We start from the raw sequence: 23,790 nt of genomic DNA, 5'->3' as shown, positions 1-23,790 counted from the left end.
GCAGGGGTTCCCAACCTTTTTAATCTGATGAGCACCCAGCTTATTTTTATATGGTCAAGGGAGCGGCATTGAATATTTGCAAAAATAAAGAATACATAATGAAACTAGTCAAATTTTTTTTCAGACCTGTATTAATGCCCTAAAAACCTAAAAATTAAAGTAAAGGATCACACCATCAGCTCAGCATCCTGTCTGTGTACATTACACAAAACTGACCATTTCTCTGCCAAATCCGTCACTCTTATTTTTTTCAGCAATTAAACTTTCAAAATGTAACTTTCAACAAAAATAAACTATATTGGTATAATATTTCAAACTAACATTAACGGGACACTGGCAACAGTAACGGATTTTGTAATACATTAGGCAGTTCTGCTTGATAACTGTCAGTGAGGAGTTATATTGTGATGTTCTAAGGTTCTAAACTTAGAACTGATGTTTGCAAGCACAATTTTAAGCACTGTAGAACAGCACTGCCAGACTATCAGAGAGCTCAATGATGCTCATGAGAAACAGGTTGGGACCCCTACTTTAGGGTCTTGTATCATTATGAAGCTCAAAGAATAACTATGAATTGTAAACACTGGAGCCTTCCTGTCTTAGTATGATTAAAACTGCTCACTTAACTTAGCAAACAAAGAGAACTTTTAAGATACATTGCAATTGAAAATGGTGGCTAAGGCTAATGACTTACTTTGTGTAGTTCATACTGAAGATGATAATAAGTGCACAGCAATTTTATTTATTGTTTTAATCTTTCCTGTCACTTTCTTTACTTAGCTTATATTTTTTTATGTTTCTGCTCTGTCCTCTCCACACTAGTTTGACTCCTCATATTGTAAACCATGTAACACCAATCAAACATAGTCAACCTAACCTGCAAAAAGTACAGGGTAATTTTTTTATTTGAGAACCCTAAATGATTACTATATTTTAGGAAATGCAATAAACAGGAACCTCACAAGGAGTTCTTGTCATGAGACTTACGCTTTACAAAGAGGTATTCTTTCCACACTTTCTGGGAAGTATTTGGGCTTCACGTTGTGCTTGATTCCCACATCATTTGTGGGCAGAGGACGCCCTGGATTAACAGTGTATAGCTTAGCTGAGGATTTGTGCCTGGGTAGGTGACGAAGCTGCATGGTCCATGCCACCCTCCCAAATGGTCCCCGTATTAGGGCTGTTACTGTTGGCTGAGGATCTGATGGTATAAAATAGAGAACTGAAGTATAAAATACTATACCAGTTGATGACCAAAGGAAAAAAAGCAAGTGATATGTGAGAACACCACTCTCTGTGTCCCTGAGACAGGCCACACAAACAAGGCTAGAATGGGTTAGTGGGAGTCCTTAGTAGGAGAGCAAAAGTAAGCCAGGCAACCCTGTTCAACACTATTTTAATTTTCTTCAATAGATAATTAGATGGGTCAGACCTATAATCAGTTACAATAATCAACCCAAGACAAAATAAGTGAATATAATACTGTCACAAGATACTGTCTATCCCAAAACTATTTAACACTCTCAGGATCGCCTGAAATTTATTTATTGAGCCTGTCACTCGCTCTGTTTAGAGCCCACAGAATGACCAGAAGTCTTGGAGAAAATAGTTTTTCCTGAGTGCTAAGACATTGTAATTTATTAATTTAAATAATGGGTTCCTACATAAAAAAAAAGCTGGGAAATCATATGAAACAATAAAACATGAACAGGGGCGGAGTTATTGAGACGAAGTGGCAAGATTGTCTTCCACCTCATCTCAGGACGGACATTTAAAATACTGGTCCACAGACAGCTGGGCCTCTATCTTCTTTGTTTGTAAGATTCTCTGTAGCAGTTAATGTCAATGGTTAGGCTAAGCACTCTGATTATGTCAACAGCTTATTTGCCAACATCAAAATGCCTTAAGACATCCAAATTTAACCTGAGGATTAATACTTTTCCCTATTGTTTTTCTTTCCCAGACACACAGATATCACTTTCTGGATGCTTTCCACTCACTTTATAGGGTTTTGTTAAGATTTTTAATCAGTCTAAACAAACAGACTCAAGTGAATATGGCAGCAATTGGTAGACTGATGCTGGTGAGTGGACACATGGAGGGATTCAGCAGTTGTTTACAGATCTACGGCTACCCAAAAGTCCACTACTGTCGCATTCATGATGTAAAAAGAGGGGGAGGGGAAATCATTATTTGTTCTCTATTTCAACACATCTTCCAACACTGCATCTTGCTTTAATGACTTATTTAAAGACGAAAACCACCAGGGATAAGCCTCCAAAACCAAGAGCAGGAGTTCATGGCTGTAGAATATTGTAATCTTCATATCAGAGTAGACAGTACTGTGCTATACTTAAAGGAGGAAATAGTACCTTCAAGTTCATTCATCTTGTTTTATGTAAAATTATGCAGCAAAAGAAAGACTGTCGTACCTTGGTGATTGCCGAGCGGTTGTTCCAAGAGAGCCAGCATTATTGAATTTTGGGCAACAAAATATCGGAAGTGTTGAGCAGCTGTGTCTCGAGTAAGCTGGTCTGAACCACCCCACGTGTTACAGTGTCTCAGAAGAGTCATCTCATCAAGTAAGGATGACAATGACTCTGCTCCACACACTGATGGAAAAGTACCAACCTGTGAGGAAATGAAATAGAGGATTAGTCATGAAATCCTGTTTGATGATGTGAGGTGTTACTGGCTTGTTACCCTCACACAACACACCCATCTCTTACCATGTGTTGAGAGCACACCTCGAGTTATAAGTTGACATTGGTTTCTTTCCCAACATATGTGGATTGTATGTCAATTTAAATAGAAATTGTGGATTGACCCTGACAACCCATTTTATAACAGAAACAAAACTGATTAACTCTGCAAAGCCAGAAACTATTGTGGATTTAATCCCCTGACCCGAGCCCCAACTCGTGTGGTTAGGGATTAAAACTTCACAAAATTCAGAAATTAGATTATCTTTATACTGTAGTAGTAGGTAGGTAGTAGGCAGCTACCAAACAGGGAGGTACTTCTGCCTGGGAAGATATTGGAAGCATAATGTGTTGTCTAATGGTAGACCCTGCTGCCATATGGCATCACGAAAATTGTGACCAAGTCCCAGGTTGCTGATCTGACTTTCTGCTTCATTTACATGCAATTGCAGGGTCTCAATTGTTTCTCTTACCATTGACAACACAACATACATATATCACTTCTCACTTTTGATCCTTTTTTCATTTTTGTATTTATAGTTCTTTATTATTAATATTATTATTATTATTATTACAGTAACTGTATTATTATCATTATTTTATTTTTGTTTGTTTTATCATAAATTTTATTTATTATGAATTATTATGACTATTATTTATTATTATTAATATTATTATTATTACATTTTAGCCCCCCAGGCCCCAAAGTGGGTCAGTGACCTGTGCTCGGGTGGGCTAATCCCCGTAAAAAATTTAAACCATACCCAGTAGCATGAACATACCCTAATAAGGGAGAAGGCTGAAGAGTTTTTACAGGCCAAGCATGAACACATACGATCCAATCTAATAATTTGATAGACATCGGCAACATGATGACATCATCAGGATCTAGCTCAGCTAAACAACCCAAAAGGAGAATGGAGACATGTCGAGTTGCCTGATCCTGACTCGGCTAGTATAACGACAGTTAGACATGAAAGCTAGGAGGTAAACCAATAAGATTTAAGTGTTAGGCTCACTTTTGCACTTTAACTTAGAGCAATCATAATAAACCAATCTACATCTGGCTCTGGAGTAAGACAGAGAGGAACAAACATTGGTCTCCCCAACATTAAGTCATCCTCTCTAAAGAATGGACTCTCAAAAGATACCATCCTGAACTTTAACAATGATCCATTGTCTCAAAGGTCTCATGTATGATGAATATAATCAGGTTGATCAAGTAAAAACATCCCAACCAAGAAAGAGCAGAGCCTCCAAGGCCCAAAACTTACTTTGGGTAACATTTACCCTGCCACCAACCTGGGGAACCATTGACCACTCAGTGTGCCCTGTAATTAAACACTGACTGTCAAACTGGAGTACCAACAGAGTATCCAGTTTACTTTTGTGGTAGTTAAAAATCCCTAGATGACTCAAACCTATAGGTTAAAGAACTCGGACATGGACACAAGCCTCGCCTCCCTCACTCAAAGTCAAAGCCAGATATGAAAAGTGAATTGGACAAAGTTAAATTAGCCGGTAAATTAAACCCCATTAAACTAAAGAAGAGTAATATAGTAGCCACACCTCAGAACTCTATCTCTCTCTCCAAGTGAGGAGGGATACCACCTCCAACACCCTCCTGTCCCTTAGTGTTCCCAAGTCTATGACATCTCATCCCCTAACCTTGTATATTTTTTAGTTTTAACCAATGAATCTAAGAACTTTCATCACTCATTATGATTGACAGGAATGTTCCATGTCTTCTTTATGTGTTTTCTCCTGGAATCACGTGTATCTGGACAGTAAAAACTTACCATTACCATGTTGCCAGTGCATGTATAGTGGAACTTTTCAACCCTACATCAGGTGTTCTTTTGTGTGTGTTTTCCTTTCTTGAGAAATTCTTGAATTTACTCCATAAAGACCTAATAAATTCTGCCCCCCCCCCCAAAAAAAAACAAAAACATTAAGCCATCTCTGGACCTGGAGTGATGGTGGAACTTTAACCAAACATATATCTATGTTGAGGAAGCTTCTGGTAATACCCTTATTCTTTACGATGATCACCAACTTATCCAAATGCTGAAACTTTTAAGTTCAAGAAGATGTCCAAATTCTTCCCATCTGAAAGTTATAATCACATAACTAGATCCAGGGCAAGGGACAGCCATGACAAAATAAGGAACCTCCAATTGCTAGGATTAAAAAAGACTGCTATCCTGTGGCTGTGATCCATCACTACCCATGACATATGGCACCATGATCCACTTTCCCCCAACCTGGTTGTATTTTGATTGAACATCACTTGACCATCTGAGTCCCTGAATTTTCATTAATTAGTCCAAGGATAAAGTTGATCAATGTAATTCAAATATGATGCAGTACTTATATCAAATTTCATTCAAAACAATTAATCCCACAGGAAGTATCACAGAACATGTGTGAGTCAACAAACAACTCATTGTGAGTGAATGAGAGATAAGCAAGGAGCTGTGCCCTTCACACTCCCTGCAATCAAGAGACTTTCTCTATTAAAGCCGAGTGATTCAGATGTGTTTGACACGTCCTCTATGTCAGCATTAACCACCCATGTGCTCACTATGTACGATAACAGACAGATCTGCCATGTAAACTGTTACTGTATAATAAGTCATCTATAAAGCCTCTACATCATATAAGCCAATCTATCAATCCTCTGAATATCAATATCACTATAAAATCAATATACTGTACTGTATTTATATTTACCTTCGAAATGCCTTTGTCATATTAATCTAATACTGTATACAGTACACCATATCAAGCATTTGCTGATAAAATATGTAAAAGGTATATAGTACTGTACATTAGATACTATATTATTGAAAGATTTCAAATGTTTTAAAATAAAAAATAATAATGCTGTAATAATAATTATAGCTTGCCTGAGACAGTACACAATACACATGATAGTACTTACCTGAGACAATACATATGATGGCACTTACCTGAGACAGTACACATGACAGTAAGGCTTCAGCAGAATCTCTCACTCTCATGCTCGCTGGTTTGAGTTCTTTTTCGTGTTTCAGGCGAGGGGCATCACTCGACTTAACCTGGAAACAATACTGTATGTATAATTTGTAGAAAATTCAATTGGGAAGCCTTTACGTCTTTTCGGTACAGGGAGTCCCCGGGTTACGAACGGGTTCCGTTCCTGAGGATGTTCTTAAGTCGGAAATATACTTAAGTCAAAACACATGTTATGTGTATACGTACCGTACTTACAGAACAATGTTTAAAATCCCACTATACCATAGCTTAAGTCCTTATATGCATCTAAAATCACTTAATTTAAGAGAAAAGAAAAAAAATGTATGACAAAATACAGTATATGAGAGTAAAAAATAAGTCATCAGGTAAATAAAATACTGTACTGTAAATATAAAGTTTAACCTCGTTCGTGTCGGCGGGCGTTCGTAAGTCAGGGACCCACTGTATATACCATCACAGATACACAAAAAAGAAAAGAATTGTGGCAAAAATTTTATTTGTTCACATGTGTGTTGGTGTAACTATTAAAGATCAACAAAACATGATCAATTTCCAGTTTACCACAATTGATAAATGAATATGTCCTGGAAAAAGTTTCTTTGACTCCCCAAACTGATAAATACAAAACTAAGATCTACTACGATTGTTATTCATTATGCACACACTTTATAGAGACACAACATTTTGCTGTTCTTTCCTGATTTACCAGTGGCACCCCATTCAACCCTAAGTGCAAAATGAACATGAAGTGACAATGGTGCTCTGTGACCAAAAAGCAAAGGAAATCCATTTTGTTAAGAGGTGAAAATAAAATTATTGTAATTCAACTGAGCGATACAGTGGTCCCTTGGTTAAAGAACACAATTCGTTCCAGAAGGTCGTTCGTTAACCGTAAATTTTGTTAACAGAAACCATTGTTTCAATGGGATTTTGGGTAATTGGTTCCAGCTCACCGAAAATTACATACAAACTAAAAATAAATGCAGTAAAGCACACTTACTTTGCGGTGTGTATGTAGAAGGCTCCTGGTTGATGATGATGGGAATTAGAAGTGGGGGTGGAGGAGAAGGGAGAAGAGAAGGAAGTGGGGGTGGAAGAGAAATCACCCCATGCTTCATGCCATCATTTCACCCATAAAATTTTAAGTTCACTAGGTGTAATTCAAGATTATTTTCTTTAAATCAACACTGCACTGCACTATATATTGTCAATATGTAAAATAAATTTCAGAATGACCATTAACTGTGCTGCAAAAACGTAAAAATAGTTTATGTTCAAGAGAGTCTCAAGCAAGATGTTACCTACACTGACCAGAGATACAAACTGACGCCATTCTGGGTGAGTCAAGTGGCTGATTAGCGCGCTAAAAACTAGTTCCCTGTACTTCAATTATGTTAAATAATTGTTAAAATAACTAAAAATTTTAATATAAGGCTTGGAAAATTATTGAATAGCACAACCTTCTTGATGTTTACTCAAATGGTAACGAATTTAAGCCCTAGAACCGATTACTGTATTGGCGGACTAATATTCCAGCTGGTGAGCAAGCGAAAACATGTTGAGAGGAATTCGTAAGGAATTCGTTAACCGAATTGAATATTCTTATGGAAGGTAATTCGTTAACCGAAATTTCATCGACCGAGGCGTTTGTTAACCGAGGGACCACTGTATACTCATTCATGTTCAAAGGTCGCGTATGTAGAACTACCAACCGTTCAGAAACAGGTCGAGTAACATTGTTCGGAAGGCCTCGAATCACATCGAGCCCCATAGATAATGATACTTTTTTGGGGGACTGTACATCGCTAACAAATATTGGAAGAAAGTTTCATTATACGTCAATTCTTTCACATACAGATATACATTGTCTGCATCCTCCACTGTTTTATACTAAGTCTGTGGGTACTGTACCTGAATACAACACATAAATAGTATTAAAAGCACATAAAATAATGTAAAATTAACCATAATAAGTAATAAAAGTGCCCTTCAAGTAATAGTTTCTATCATACCAAAATATGTCAGTCGCCTTTGACACGGCTTTGTGCTAATGCCATTGTTATGTGTTCCACAACCACAGAATTTGCAGAAAACTCATTTCAATGTACAAGTGTGCCTTATGAATAAAGAAAATACTGCATGCTGTACAGTAATATAAAGACACAAGATAAGAAAAAATAAGAGTGTAGGGGTGTACTGTGTACGGGAGAATATGGAGTCTAGGAATCACCATAACACAAGTGTGCTTGTTAGCTGTGAGAAGGCTCCACACATGTCATTATTATTTGAGAAACCATAAAAGTTATGGAAATATAATTTCATTGCTCTAATACAATTTAGAAATAAAGGAAATAAACTTTAAAATAAGAAAATTAAGAGTGGGAAGTGAATTGTGTGGGAGGTAGGGTGGTGGGTGGCTCGACCCCGTTAACCCAACAGTACAGTATGCAGTTTTACCATAATTCTCACACAATTTACGTTCATTTGGAACCGGGTTAATAAAATATTGTCATTAAATAATAAATTTTCCTGAAAAATTCCCACACCCAATGCCAGATGAATAATTGCATTGTATTCAGTTTCCAGTGCTTGTTTATAAAGCCAACCAGCTGACCATCATCACCAGCCTCCCTCCAAGCAGTGTTGCCAATGGTTTCCTTCTCTCATCATGCATCTCCGCAGTCACTGCTCAAGATGGTTGGTTTTTACCACAACAACTGTCTTCAACACTTAGTAAATATTACTGTAGTGTATTTATCAGCACTTAATAAATAATATTGTGATGTATTTATACATTAATCAGTTGTCTAAGTGTAACAAGTAACTAAATTGAGCCATCATGTATCACTCAAAGGGAACAAGTAATGTTGTCAGGACTGTATCTCCATAATAAATGCTATACAATACAGTATGTTATAATGACCCCAATGTAAGCTGATTTGCTGAGATTTCAAAGGGTATTACTGAACATCTTGGAGGTTCCTCTAATTACATTAAATGTTTTGGAAACAATCCCTTATTATTAAATGTTTCACATATGGTTTGCTTTTCTCTGCCCCACACAACATATAAATATAATGATGATCCCTGGTACTGGCTGTAGCAATAAATGCCCATGATGTTGTTACAATTATTAATATTAATTAAATTTCAATATCACAATTGATGGGTTAAACCATTCTACAGTAACACCAAAAACACTATTGCAATTTAGACATGATAATAAATACTGTACAAGTTAATTGATATTTAAATAATTTCAGGAAGTTGTACAGAACCAAAGACCTCCCAGCCAGAACCATGACTGTGGACCGGAGGGGAAGAGCTTGTGTCCCTTACTGTGGCTCGGTGGGTTCAACACATACTGTATAGTCGTTTTCATAAGATTTATCAGCTCAAGTTTTGACCTCCTAGTTCCAATAATTTATTAGCCTTTTTTCTGTAACTTATACTGAGAGACTGACATGTCAATAATTTGCAGTCAGTTGCAATAAGGAGGCATGAGACAACTTTAAGCTAAATTATGAAGCATCGCTCGACTGGTCTTGTTTATCAATTGGGAAAAGAGAGGAAGGAGTGAATGGACACAAGAGAGATACTGTATACAGAAAACTGAATTTCTTGTTAAGTATAACCACTTCAACATGTGTTGTAAACCACTACTTGGGACAACAGTGAGGACCTGGCATAATAATGCATACCATTCTTTGTAAAACAATATTCATTTCAACAAAATTCTTAACACTCAAAATCTCTACGTTTCAGCCTATGTTCCACTTTTTTTTTTATTACAGTATATCTCTTAATAAACAACTTACCTGTGACTTTGAACCTGAGATACCGAGTTCCACAACTTCAAGAACTGTTGCCAGACATTCCTTATCTTGAAGCAGGTATGGGTGAGCCACCAACCACACACTTGCACAGTGGAAAGCCGCAACAATAGTTGAATGTAAGTCCTGTGGAAAGTAGAAGAAATATTTATCACATGATATAAAAATGACAGCTCAGCTATTATGATTTACTTGTATATCTAATAAATATCAGGATAAACAAGATACACATTTAAACATTTACTTGTATCTCTAAGGTGCAATAAAAGGATAAAGAAACTTTTGAATTACAACGATATCCCATTAAGCCGCAATAACTGATGCAAAGTGGTCCTGGGATTGAGAGATTGTGAGTGTACCCTCAAGTCAACTCCGTGCTTTGTTATTAAAGTTAACTTTAAAGTTAGGACGCTTGCAAGCCATATGACTGGAGAAATATGGATAATGGGTGCAAAAAACACCAAATCATGAAAGAATCCTCCAGAGTTATAGAGAGGTAGTCCACACGGAATGCGGGCGAGTGTGAGACTGAGTGCTTTGTGGCGGGAAGCGATGTACAAGCGGCACAACACCCGACAAGAACCGACAAAACACGAGACTTGGTGACGACGTACTTAACCACATAAGGGCAAATCTTGCTTGCATAAATTGACTTTCTGGTAGGAATAAGGTTCTCGTATATGAGTGAATTCGCATATGTTGAACTCACATATATCAAAAACTTAGGTACTACAGGGGCCCCCCAAATTCACAGGGCTAGGTTCTCAAAATGGCTGCGAATAACATTTTTACTTGTGTACAAAGAAATGTATATTCCCTTTATGTGTTTGCCCTTAGGACAATTATTTCTTTTACCTGTAGTACTGTATATATGTGTGGTGTGTTTGTAAACACAGACACAATATTTGCAATACAGGTAAAGGAAATTACTGTTACTAGAACGAATGGCTCCCTGTCCCAGCCGCGAAAATGCCAGCAACTTTAAAACTACCCACAGACATTCTTGGGTACATCGAGGGTGTCATCCGCAAATAACCAAGAACCACGAAGTAAAAATCCGCGAACTTGGGGGGCATACTGTATACTCTATACAGTAATATAAAATTATAAAATGTGAAGAGCATGGGTGTGCAAATGTGGGAAGTGAAGGTCTGTATTAATTGAAGCAGTGACTGTGGCCAGCCGCAGTCTTCCTCCCCCAATGTGACGTCACAGCATACAGGCAGCAGCCACACATGTCTTTTGAGTCAGCATGGTGACTGCCTGGATGAACTGTGTCGCTTGTATACTGTACCAGTAAATGTGAGGAGATGGAGAACAGCTGAGCGATCCCCCACTCCGCTTCTCACTCCCCTCCCACCACTCTGTTGGCTAACTGCCGACCAGGTAAGAACTGTTTATTACCTTTACGTTTTTTACCTTATGATAATTATTATTTTTTTTTTGGCATATTCTATATGAATGATTGTGTGCATGTAAAAGAGTAAAAGTAAAAGAAAATTAAGAAAATAATGTATATCTAACTGAAATCATGAGTGGAACAATATACTGAACAGAAGAATATTATCAAGTTAATATTTTAAGTATTTGATGTGATTGTTGGTCAGGGGTCTAAAGAAAACTTGCAGTTGCAGAATCAGAGTTAGAGGCCAAAATATCGCCAATGGTTTACTGGGTAAAGACAAGAGCCTGAGTGGTGGCCAGTAGAGAATAGGCAACAGTGTAGTCACTGGTTCACTTGTTAGGGATGAGGGTGTAGCTGCTTGGTCGTGTGCACTATCACAATAGTTCATCAAATTGAACAGGTTTCTTAACAGCTGTAAAACAAGATGAAGAGCATAGGTGAGTATGTGTGGGAAGTGAAGGTCTGTATTAAGGCAGTGAGCTGTAACAGTGACCAGCTGCACTCTCCCTCTACCTATGTGATGTCACACCATACAGGCAGCAGCCACACAATAAATAAAAATAATACATCAGAAATAAAATACCCTAAATAAAAAATACTGCATTGGCATTTGGCAATCATTTCATGGGAAACATGAGGATGCATTGGAGCATGATGCAATCTCTTGGAACTCCCGGAAAATTTATTCTCAGGTTCGGAACCTTCACAAAATTCTTTCGGAAAATGTGTCTGATTTTCATCCCTGGAATCTCGTTCACAGACTCGGAATGGAGGGTTTTCCCGGAATTTTTCCAACCCAATTGCTATTTTGGCTAATGGAGAATTCCAGGGATCGGGAATCAAAGATTGGGGACTTTAGCTAACAGGGAGATTACTACTGTAGATGGAAAAATGTTCTTTGAGTTTCATAATTTTGATTTACTCAGTTTTTCAAGAATGAAACCCTTTCATAAATTGGGACATACCTGTACTGTACAACTTAAGCAATAGCTACCAAGGCTAACAAATATTTAAGAGTACTTCTGTGGACCAAATATGATACAGTATTACCAGAGTAAAGCAATGATCTAACAGTGCTAAAACAAAATTAAATGCCTTTAATACTACTGTACTCACCTTGGAATGTGCACGTGGGGGTCTTGAGCACTGATAGGCTATATAGTCACACAACCATTTGACAGCACGTTTGCACTCTAATCCATCTGGTGGGTATATAAATACACATACAGTACTGTATACAGTGGTCCCTCGATTAACGAACACAATTGGTTCCACAGAGTTGTTCGTTCACCGAAAATTTCATTAACGGAATCTATTATTTCAATGGGATATTGGGTAATTGATTCCATCTCACAGAAAAAATACAGTACATACAAAATACTGTACAGCATAACGGTAGTAGAATTAACAAAACATTAAGTATAAACTAAATACAGTACTGTACTGTACAGTATAATGTATAATAATAAATAAAAAACAATAGAATACTATATTTTAACTTACTTTGAGGTGTATATGTCGTAATCCCGGCAGCTTTGTTTACATATCAAACAGCTGATTGTAGAGGCAGTCGATGATGACATGCCATATTCTTTACAGAGTGCATTGGTTCTAATGCCTTCTTCATGTTTCAGAATAATTTTTGCACCGTATATTATCAATAAGTGAACTCAATTTCAGAATGACCAATAATTTTAATGTAAAAATACAAAAATATTCAAGAGACCAACTTTCTTGATATTTACTCCACTGTAAACAAATGTAAACATAGAACCAATTACTGTATTGGCGGACTAGCCGATCAGCTGTTGCGCACAACAAAGCGTGTTTCTCATAAGGCTGTCGTTAATCGAAGTTTTGTTCGTTAATGGAATTGAAAGTCCTTATGGGAGCGAATTCGTTTGCCAAAATTTCGTTAATTGGACTGTTCGTTAATCGAGGGACCACTGTATACTGGTATATAAATTAAAAGTCACTTTAGCACAACAAAGAGTTGAAAAAACTTACACCTACCAACTAAGAATAAATATCAAAGAAATATGTAACTGGTTACATACACAAGTAGCATACTGGCATAACATCTCATACATCTAATGTTAGCAACCATAATTCTAGCCCGAATATGAATCATTAGCCTGACTCACAGAGTCTATGGGGTAAAACCCCTGAACTCGTCATCATTATCATCAAAGTTTGATTGCCATTTTACACAGTGGCGTAGGACATGGGTTAGCCACGATTACCTGATGGCAGCTCTCCCTGCTGTACGGTCTCTTGCAGCCTCTTTGAAGCCTCTCTTGTCAGGCTCTTAAATCTAAAGCCATTTCTTACAAACTTTCTTCATGTCATTGTTGGCCTCATGCTCTCCTCCTCTCTACATTTAAACTTCTGCACCTCTTGATCCAGCTGGTCTCATCCATTTTCTCCACATGCCTAAAATGTCTTAACCTGCCTCTACACAGAAGTCCACCAATACTCTCAATACCCAGCTGCTCTCTTAGCTCTAACCATGGTTTCCTATTTTTCAGGTTCACATTGCACATCCATCTCACCTTTTTAATTTCAGCTCTCTAAAACCTATTTATGTCATCCACTTTAACTGCCGTGAAACAACACATTCTCTCACCAGCCAAACACATTTTTCCTTTTATTCGGAAAGAAGGTCCTTTTGCCCTCAATAAAGGCAGCATATCCATAAACTTCCTCCAGCTACTTTTGACTCTTGCAAAATAACCATCTTCAGTACCACCTCCAGCACTGATCATGTCACCCGAGTAACAGAACTCATTGAAACAGCCCAGATATGTCCATAATGTTGATTTTCTCCAGCTTTACTAAAACCATAGAGTTACATGTGCATATAAGACACTCAAAGTCAGGAACATCCTACAGTCTGCCCTCTGCTCTGCTTCACCTCTTCTGCACTCACCTTTCACATTTGCTGCACATTTCAGAGTTGCTGGCAACACCTTTACAGCAGACAGCACATGGCAATTTTCCACTTTCCACCACGGATCCCTCACCCACACCACTAATCAATATTTTTTTTTTCCACATTCACTCTCAGGTCCTTAACCTCTATTTCATCCTTTCATTTCTTAAATTTCTCCACTGCCTCTTCAATACTATCTGTTATTAGCATTAGGTCATTAGCGTACAGCCACTCATAGGGCAGAACAGGATTTAAGTCCTGTGATTTTGCCTTCAGCACTATGATAAACAGAAGGGGCTCAACACAGACCCATGATGAACCCCTTACTTCACCTCAAATTCCTCATTTTCCTCACCATTCACTCAAACAGGTTTTTGAGCCTTCATATAATGCCATAAGCACTTGAAGAAGCCACTCCTTGACTCCTAGTAGGTAGTAGGCAGCTACCAAACAGGGAGGTACTACCGCCTGGGAAGATATTGGAAGCATAATGTGTTGTCTAATGGCAGACTCTGCTGCCATATGGCATCACAAAAATTGTGACCATGTCCCAGGTTGCTCATCTGACTTTCTGCCTCATTTACACACAATTGCAGGGTCTCAATTGTTTCTCTTACTTTGACAACACAACATACATAATGTAGAGCATTTCTCACTCTTTATTTATTTATTTTGTTTGTATTTATTTATGGTTATTATTTTCTTTTTATTATTTTGTTATTAATAATAATAATAATAATAATAATAATAATAATAATAATAATAATAATAATAATAATAATAATAATAACAATAATAATAATATAACAATAATGGTTATCATTATTATTATTATTATTATTATTATTATTTTCCGGAAAATTCCAGCTTTGTGAACGATTTTCTGAGAAAATTTAAATTCCGGCAATTGGAGAGTTCCAGCTAAGAGGAAATCCTGCTAACAGAGGTATGACTGTATCTGCCATCCATCCATTCATTAATGTGTAGTACTGTACAGGTATCCCTCACTTTACGAACATTTGAGATACAAAAATTTATATAAGAATTTTCTATTTTTATAACTCTCACACTACAGTACAGTATACCAAAGTTATTCTCCCTTATGCGAATAACGTCCCTCAAGGTAATGTATACCAAATTTATATTTTATTAATATTTTAATGCGTTAGATTCTAAATTACAGTAGTGAGGTAAGTTTATGTTGTTGTTTATGAAGCCATTTAAATTTATTGGGTATAATATTGGCATTTTTTTTACATTGGGGAACCAAACCCAATTTTTCCAACATATTCTCTTATTTGAGATATAAAAATTCATTTAACAAATGGTTTTCAAGGAACCTAACCCATTCATAAAGTAGGGGATACCTGACTTACTCATGAATACATCATTCTATGAATTCACCTTAAATTTTCCAATATGTTTTATGAACAATATTTATGAATACGTAGTAGGCTAATTCTATAAAAATCACACCACTAGTCTAAAGTACTGAATATAACATCCACACATACAATGTTATTTCTAGATATTACAGAAAATAAAAAATAAATAAAAAATACACACCTTGTTCCGCAATGCTAAGACGTGCTAAACCTGAGAGCAGTTCCAAGCCAGCGAGTGAAACATTGACATCACTCTTCCACGAGGAGATGAGCCGATGACACACCAGGTAAATGGCTCGCACAAACAAGGCGTGAGCAGAATCTGGAAACACGGGACGTGAAAATGTTAATCAGAGAATAATTTTTTCACATAGTTTAACTTTTCCCTTTCCAAAAGACAAAAGATTATGGTTATAAATCCCTCCTCTTGGCACTCCCACCATCCAATAGGGCCAACTTAATCCCTTGTTTACAGGGCCCCCTCTCTGCTGTATAAAAGTGTCTGGCGTTAGTGAAATAAAATATTAAAAGCGGCGTCTCAAAAGTAAAGGGGCAAAAATTAGTATTATTTCCATGGGGTTAAAATTCATAAATGTGCATATGTTGTTTTGAAAAGAGGAGTAGATATCACTAGAGCCCTAGGATCAACAATTTAACATCATATATGACATTTTCATATTGGGTTGTTTGAATTTTCATAAAAAAGGGGGGGGGGGGAAGAATCTTTCAAACCTTTGACCTTAGTAAATTAAAATTTCTCAAAGTTCAACACCAATTCAGATATACAGTGAACCCTTATAAATCCAAACTAAAAGGGGGACCACCTGTACGAGAAAGCCGGTTGTCCGAATACTGGCAAATGTGCTTAATGTAAAAATATATACAAACTGCATTTTTTAGCAGGGAGTATTTAGAAAAAACTTTTGTGTATATTTACCTCCTGTATCCATATTTTTCTTTAAATAATATATACAGTGGTCCCTCGGTTAACGAACACATTCCATTAACCGAATCCATTGTTTCAATGGGATATTGGGTAATTGGTACCAGCTCACAGAAAAGTACTTACAAAGTAAAAAAAAAATGCAGTAAAGTACACTTACTTTGAGGTGTGTATGTAGAAGGTTCCTGGAGGAGAAGGGAGAAGAGAAGGAATTGGGGATGGAGGAGAAATCACCTTTCAGGAGACCCATGCTTGATGCAGTAATTTCACCAATAAAATTTTAAGTTCACTAGGTATAATTCAAGATTATTTTATTTAACTCAACATAACAAAAAAAAATCACTTAGATATCTTTAATGGTACATAAGATGAGGCTTTTTGAAAGTTTAAAAACTTGAACTGCGTTTTTCTCCGGTTTTTTTTATTTGTGGGCTCGGCTGACTGTGTTACTGATAGCCTCATGAGTTCAATGTGTTGAGTCTAACCTCAGTGGCTGAGGAGTACAGGTGGTCCCCGTTTTAAGTGTATTCATTATAAGTGGTTTCGCACTTACCGGTAAGTGGCCAAATAATTGTGGAACTACACGTAAAAAGTTCCCAAAGTTAAGAGAATTCTAAGGCTGAAATCCGTCGATCATCAGGAGCACAAACGTTTGAGCGATTGAAATTCCCACCAGCTTCCCATTCTCTTAAAGTTCATCCTTCTCGCCCGTGCTATACATGCTCAATACCAGTCGCCTGTATCCACAGGCATTATGTTAAAGCGCTCCAAGGACTATAATTATCAACTTTGTTGAGCCTTTGGTGACAATGGTGGACTATTTTTGTAGCCATCAGTTCCAAACTGAAGCAAGGTGGTGTATTGGCTAAAAGGAAGTGTAGTAGCTTTGGGACGGACGTAAAAGTACAAGTTATATGTCTTAAGAAAAGTGGTGAGCGTGTCTTAATAAACCATTTTCACTTTCACTAAAACAAGAGTGCGAGTGCACACACAATAGTCTGAGTTATCTGCATAACCTTGTAATCATAAAGGCCTTACCTGAGTCTGAAGAGGTAACAAAATACTCCCTCATTGAGGAAAAGAACTGATTATAATTGTCAGATATCTTGAGCACATACAGGGATATAATAAACTCTTAGATCCTAAGATTGATATGCCACAATGACCTTTATAGGTACTCATAATATCACTGGAATTTTGATAAGAATTACAATGTAACTAAGTGAAAAAGCTATTTTACAGAAACTGTGTTATGCAAATAAGTAATGCTTCCTGCCATTGAATTAATGTGTCCCATGTCATATGCATAAATGCCATAGGATGTTTAATGTCTCATAGTAATCACTCAGTGAAAGACTGAAAGCCATAAATTAATAAATATTCAATAATATAGCTTAATAGCGTAAGCATTGGTGTACTGTAATAACTAAGTTATACTGCACCTAAGAAATAACACCCCCAAGTATTAATGTCTCATAGTAATCACTCAGTGAAAGACTGAAAGCCATAAATTAATAAATATTCAATAATATAGCTTAATAGCGTAAGCATTGGTGTACTGTAATAACTAAGTTATACTGCACCTAAGAAATAACACCCCCAAGTATTTTATCTCTGTGATACATAACACAGGGATGTAAGGTACACAAGCATCATTATGACACAACATATGCACTAGTACAGTATACTCGTAATAAGATTAATCACTTCTAAAATTCTCCAAGCATATTACTAATTCTATGGTGTTAGTAAATTACACATCATTTCCTTTACCAGAGTCCTCTAAAACTGGCAGCACTTCACCATCTGTTGCACTCGTCAAGGTTGCTGCAAGAAAATTCTTCAAGTAAATGCATGCTGATCACTTATGACAATAGGTGGCATGTAAAATAAGTCGTCTGTAGAATAAGATAACCATTCTTATTATCCTTAAATTCAATATTAATTATAAATTAATGAACATAAAGTAGGTGACAAAAGGAAAACAATTTATATATATCCACAGGGGGAAAATGGTGCTCATTGTTTTTTATGATAGAAAAGTAGGTATTCTAAATGAACTACATAAACTGCTATTTATATTCAAAAAGCATTATAATTTGTATACAAATTATTAAAAAATAAAATATTTGACACTAAAAATAAATTATATAATGTTTTACAGAAGCATGGAAAAAAAATGCAAGTTATTACCATGGCTGGTGGCTGCACTGCTGAAGTTTGAGGAGCCAACCTGGCCAAGGCTCCCATCAGACAGTACCTCGCAGCTCTCATCCAGACTGTTATAGTCACCATGCGAACTAACTGTGTCTGAGGCACCTACAGGTCCAGGAAAAGAATAAGCTAAAGCTAAAATGGTCAATGATCAAGAGAGGAACTTCTTCAAACACACAAGATAAAAATTTGGTGTCACATTAATCCATTACTGAAATGTTCCCTCTTGACCATTTACCAGTAAAACACACAACACAAGATAAGTAACAAACCAAACTGGGAAATAAAGTTGTATTTAAAAGCTACCTTGAAGACTCCAACTTATGCTCATTTATCATTAATATATTTCACTACATTTCTTGGAACAATTATATATTTTATGAGAGTAACTCAGAGCTATAGAATCAACACTGACAATTTACTTAGTAATTTTTTCTATTAATTTATATAATCTTTAAAGGCAACAAAATTCTTTTTACTATCACTAATTAAGAACTTTTAAATACAACATTAATCATAAAAATAAAGTGAGTTAATGAAAACTGCAAAAAAATTAAGTGTGGAATCTCAAAATGTTTGTAAAAATAGAGATTTGCAAGACAGTAAAGTCCATAGGATACAACTCTTTAAATACATTGCTGTTAGATACTACAGTTGTTCTTTGAAGGTTCTCATAATCACCTGATACTGTACAGTACTTGATGTATCAGCCATAAAATGATTTATTTGGTGTACACATACTACTGCACCAACAGAACCAATATCAAATATCTTATAATCAGTATAAAAGACATTAGGTATTACAGTGACCAGCTGGCTCATGGTGTCTTTTTAAATACTGTACATCGAGTCCCTGGGTTATGAATGTCCAACTTTTGAACACATGGACATACAAACGAGGCTCCATATGTTCTTTTGTATTTTAATACAAGTTGTCCACTAAAGAATCCTAGAAGTTAGTAAACAGTACGTATATGAGTTCTATTATGTGTTTCATAGGTACAGTAATATGCTATTCATATGCAATATATATATATATATATATATATATATATATATATATATATATATATATATATATATATATATATATATATATATATATATATATATATATATATATATATATATATATATATATATATTAGTTTAATATTATGTGAATATATGTATAGCATTGTGTGTCACTTTCAGAACTACTTTGCACAGTTGTTGATTGATTGATTGATTGTGGTAATAACATCGCTGGCAATGCAACAGCTTAGGTCAAATGCCGCTGAATTAAACTATAAGCTTAGAAAGCTAAAAACAAATACAATATACTGTAGGTCATCCCTAGTTTAACGATCGTTCACTTAGCAGCTTTTCAGTTCATCAATTAAAAATTTTTAGCACCCATTCTCATTTAACAATTGTCATTTTTCAGTTTAACGATCTTTGACTCACTGGGAAAAATTTGGGAGGGAAGTTGAGAAAACTGGGGATTCTGTGCTCCAAGTGCACATCATTAAAATACGTACTATAATGTGGCTGAGAGATAAGAAAATACTGTACTCTATAGTGTATTGTACAGTATTTTATAATTTTATTGTACAGTATAGTCTGGATTTACGCGGTTTTTGTTTACGCATTTGGTCATTTACGCGGTGCCTTGCCAGAATCAAAATGCTTTAATCATGCGGTAAATTTGGTCATTTGCACGGCGAGCGGCTGGAGAGCTCCAGACCGCCGCGCCATTTTTTACCCACACGGACCATTCTTGACCATACGCGGGAAGCGGCGCGGTGAGTGGTGCGCATTAGGCCGCTCTTACGTTATCGCTGACGTCATATGACGTATCAGACTGTGATTTGGCCACGCATCCTTACCACCCACGCATTCCCTCCGCCGCTAGCTGTGATTGATCTAATGTAACATGACATACCCTGCCACCAGAGGGTAGAAGTCGCTGACCTAGCAGGGCCTGTCTCATTGTTCTCAGTCCGCGTATACAGTTCTCTCTTGTGCCCGCTATTCCCCTCACAACAGCTTCCGCGGGACCCCCACCACCAGAGAAAAACCTTGAATTACCTGGACTAAGCCATGATAATGTGAAGGAAATCATCGAGTTGGGGGGAGAAAATTAAGCTCATCCTTGACAACGACCCAGACAAGCATCGGTATGAAGTGTCTAATAACCATCTGACGAAAGTTATGGAGCCGTATATCTAGATCTATCTCGACAACATCAATGCTAGTCGTCAACGTTTTATTGAGGACTTCCTCGCCCGCAACCCACCACAACCACAGCCCGCCCAAGTCAGTGATAGTGATAATGACAGTGAGGATATGGACTTTGAGAGGTTTGTCTGGGAGGCCCTGCAAACCTCTGCGAGTAGTGAAAGTGAAAGTGATTCAACGGAGGGCAACTAATCTGCCCTCTGCCTCGGAATCAGCCGCCATCCACGTGTGCCGACCCAGCTTTTCTACTAACGTAAGTGTTAAAAAACCTAATATTATTGATCTTTCTCTTAATTATTAATTGTGTGTGCATACCATCATAAAATTAAGATGTTATTTTGACTACAACGTAAGTATTGTGTCGGAAAAAGTGGAGTTTGGGGGTCGGCCCAGTCTCTATTTCAATTAATCCCATATGTTCTGTTATTTCATTTACGTGTTTCTCGTTTTACGCGGGCCTCCACGGGTTCAATTGACCGAGTAAATGCAGACTACCGGTATACTGTATAGTACGCCCAGATAATTCGCGGATTTTTATTTCGCAGTCCTCTATTATTCACGGATAACACCCTGGATGTACCCAAGAATGTCTGTGGGTAGTTTCAAAGTTGTCGGCATTTTTGAGGCCGGGACAGGGAGCCATTCATTGTACCGTATATATGTGTGTGTGTAGACACACACATACACACACACACACAAAATGCATACAAATAAATAATAATTGGAAAATAATCTCACAAATAATCAGAAACAAATTTATTAAAAATGCGACAGGCTACCCTCAAGTAGACTGAACGCGTTTTTTTTTTCTGCGGGTACGGACCCGTGTAGTTTAGAAAAATAAATAAAGTTCAATGGGACCATTCACACGGAGCAAGTACGTGAAAATTCATGCGCAGGATTGCTCACCCCACGCTTGTACCTGTATTTCCAAACCGGGGTGTGAAAAAATATGCCAAGCTTTCTAGAATTCTTCACATGACAATGGTAAATGCTAGTTTAAATGTTTACACTCATTTACACACGCACACACACACACTCTCACTCATTCACTCACACACAGGGTTTTTTGTAGTGTTTTTATGTTATTGTAGTTGTTTTATTGCATATATGGAGTGTACAATGCCGGTATAGTGAAAAATATGTTATTATAAAATAAGAAATATGAAGCACATAGGTATGTAGGTGTGTGAAATGAACATGTTTGTGGACTTGGCAGGTTAAATGTCCCCATAGTGACATCCCCCTACCTCTCCTACTACCAGGCAAAGCTCTGTTTTTGTTATTTTTCAACTCATAATTTTGAGTAGATATACATATTTTTTATTCCTTTCTCTTTTACTCTGTTACATGCACACACAATTATTCATACAGAATGTGAAAAAAAAAACATAAATGAAATGATTATCATAAGGTCAAAAGCATAAAAAGAATAAACATTTCTTACATCCACAGGAGTTTGTGCAAATTGTGGGAGAGGCAGAGGGGAGTGGTGAGGGAGGTGCAGGGGTGGGATCTCAACCTATCCCTACTGGGCTAAGCTGTCAGCTGAGTTATTGTTATTTTTCAACTTGTAATTTTTTTAACATGCATACTCAATCATTCATACAGAATGTGGCAAAAATTAAAGTACCTCTAAATGATTATCATAAGGTAAAAAGACAAAAGGAATAAACATTTCTTAGTAGCGCGGTAGTTAGCCCAAGGTTTGCAGGACGAGCAAGTATGGTTGGTGATTTCGGCCGCTCCCATCTCCCGCATGTAGTAAAACTATTGCCGATGGCAATGCAGTATTTTTTTTTTATTTTTTATTTATTAATATATTTATTTATTTATTCCTCCCATTTACTGGTACGTGTACTAAAGTATACACGCGACCCTGAAGTTGCGGGCTGGGAACACATGCCCCGCTCCCCTCTTTACATTAATTCTTATAGGCAAAATTTTCCTGTTCACAAATTCGTTATTCGCAATGACTTTTAGAGATGCATCCCTTGCGATAACCGGGGTATTGTTGTAGTTTACTAATAACTTTTGTCGATATACAATATATATTGCAATTTACGCATTTAGTGAAGAATTTGAGGTTGCACCAGGAATCTAGTTCAATTTTTCCATACTGTATTCAGTGCACCCAAAAGTTCTGTAAAGATTAAACTCACATTCTGTAAACCAAAATTTTTTCTCCAATTTTTAAATTCCATGAATATAAATTTTCATAAACTGGAACTTGTGTTTATCAATGGTAAAGTATTGCAAGTTATGGAAAATACTCTATGAATGTAAGCATGCTTACACTAGTGCATGCATGTGTGTGTGTGTGTGCGTGAAACACATGCATGAGGGGAAAGGGGTTGTGTGCTGTGGGAATGTGAAAAGTAGGGAAGCTCCAGTTGCTAGTCAGGTTACAGTAGCCCCTAACTCAGGTGGGCTAACATAAAATTTTATAAATGTCAGGTTTGGTCTCTATGTGGCAAAGGTTGCATCAAACAGATGTCACTGAGAAGTACTCCCATGAGTTGCAGTCTCACAACCAAGGCCAGATTATGGCATAGGCCAAGTAGGCCATGGCCAAGGGTCCCGTGCCCTGGGGGACCCTGCACCCAGGGCGAGATTTACTGTGAATGCAAGCAGCCCCTACAAAATATTTAAAAATTCATGTAAATCTTTTATGAAATTAGTTTTCTTTTATTATTGCTATGCAAGCTAGAAAGCATACTTTAAAAGCAAAAGTATTAGGAGTAAAAATAAATATTTATGCTGCATAAGTATTCATTTTTTCTTTTAATTATTCTGTTAAATATGTCTATCTAAACACAAAACCTGGACCGTACCCGTGCTTAGCTGCACAATGACCTCTGCAGTGAGCAGCAAATAACTAAGCAGACATAATGAAGTGGATATATGGATCATAGGATAGATCGACTATCTATCTATCCTCCACCACCATTATTCCTTCACTGTCCAGAACCTGTGTCACCGTGTGACTCTGTCTGTGCTGCTGCCAGTCTTCCACAATTGCCACTCTTACCACTTCCATTAATTGGAAGTACAGTATGTAGTTGTAGTATGTAAATTGTTTTCCATCAATTTGGTGCTGCTCCCAAGGCTTTGTCCAGTACAAGATGGTCCGCCAGA

General features: G+C 36.9%; 1 protein-coding gene across 9 annotated transcripts in view; it reads right to left on the bottom strand.

The window, feature by feature from the left end:
- LOC121861185 (ral GTPase-activating protein subunit beta-like) overlaps window positions 1–23,790 on the bottom strand; it is a 97,428-nt gene that overhangs the window by 27,675 nt on the left and 45,963 nt on the right. For 7 of the 9 annotated variants that reach the window (XM_042358757.1, XM_042358776.1, XM_042358767.1 and 4 more), the window contains 8 exons: window positions 18,412–18,537; window positions 17,992–18,045; window positions 15,457–15,597; window positions 12,075–12,160; window positions 9,539–9,679; window positions 5,675–5,782; window positions 2,433–2,631; window positions 988–1,201 (listed from right to left, as the gene is read on the bottom strand). In XM_042358757.1, coding sequence (XP_042214691.1) covers window positions 988–1,201; window positions 2,433–2,631; window positions 5,675–5,782; window positions 9,539–9,679; window positions 12,075–12,160; window positions 15,457–15,597; window positions 17,992–18,045; window positions 18,412–18,537 — 1,069 coding nt within the window. The remainder of the gene's footprint in view (window positions 1–987; window positions 1,202–2,432; window positions 2,632–5,674; window positions 5,783–9,538; window positions 9,680–12,074; window positions 12,161–15,456; window positions 15,598–17,991; window positions 18,046–18,411; window positions 18,538–23,790) is intronic. The other 2 variants (XM_042358786.1, XM_042358823.1) reach the window with 2 other exon arrangements.

This window comes from Homarus americanus, unplaced genomic scaffold (assembly GCF_018991925.1).
Source record: "Homarus americanus isolate GMGI-L3 unplaced genomic scaffold, GMGI_Hamer_2.0 scaffold40248, whole genome shotgun sequence".
Classification (NCBI taxonomy): Eukaryota; Metazoa; Arthropoda; class Malacostraca; order Decapoda; family Nephropidae; genus Homarus; species Homarus americanus.
The sequence above is the reverse complement of the archived record's forward strand: the minus strand, read 5'-3'. Positions and strand labels throughout refer to the sequence as shown.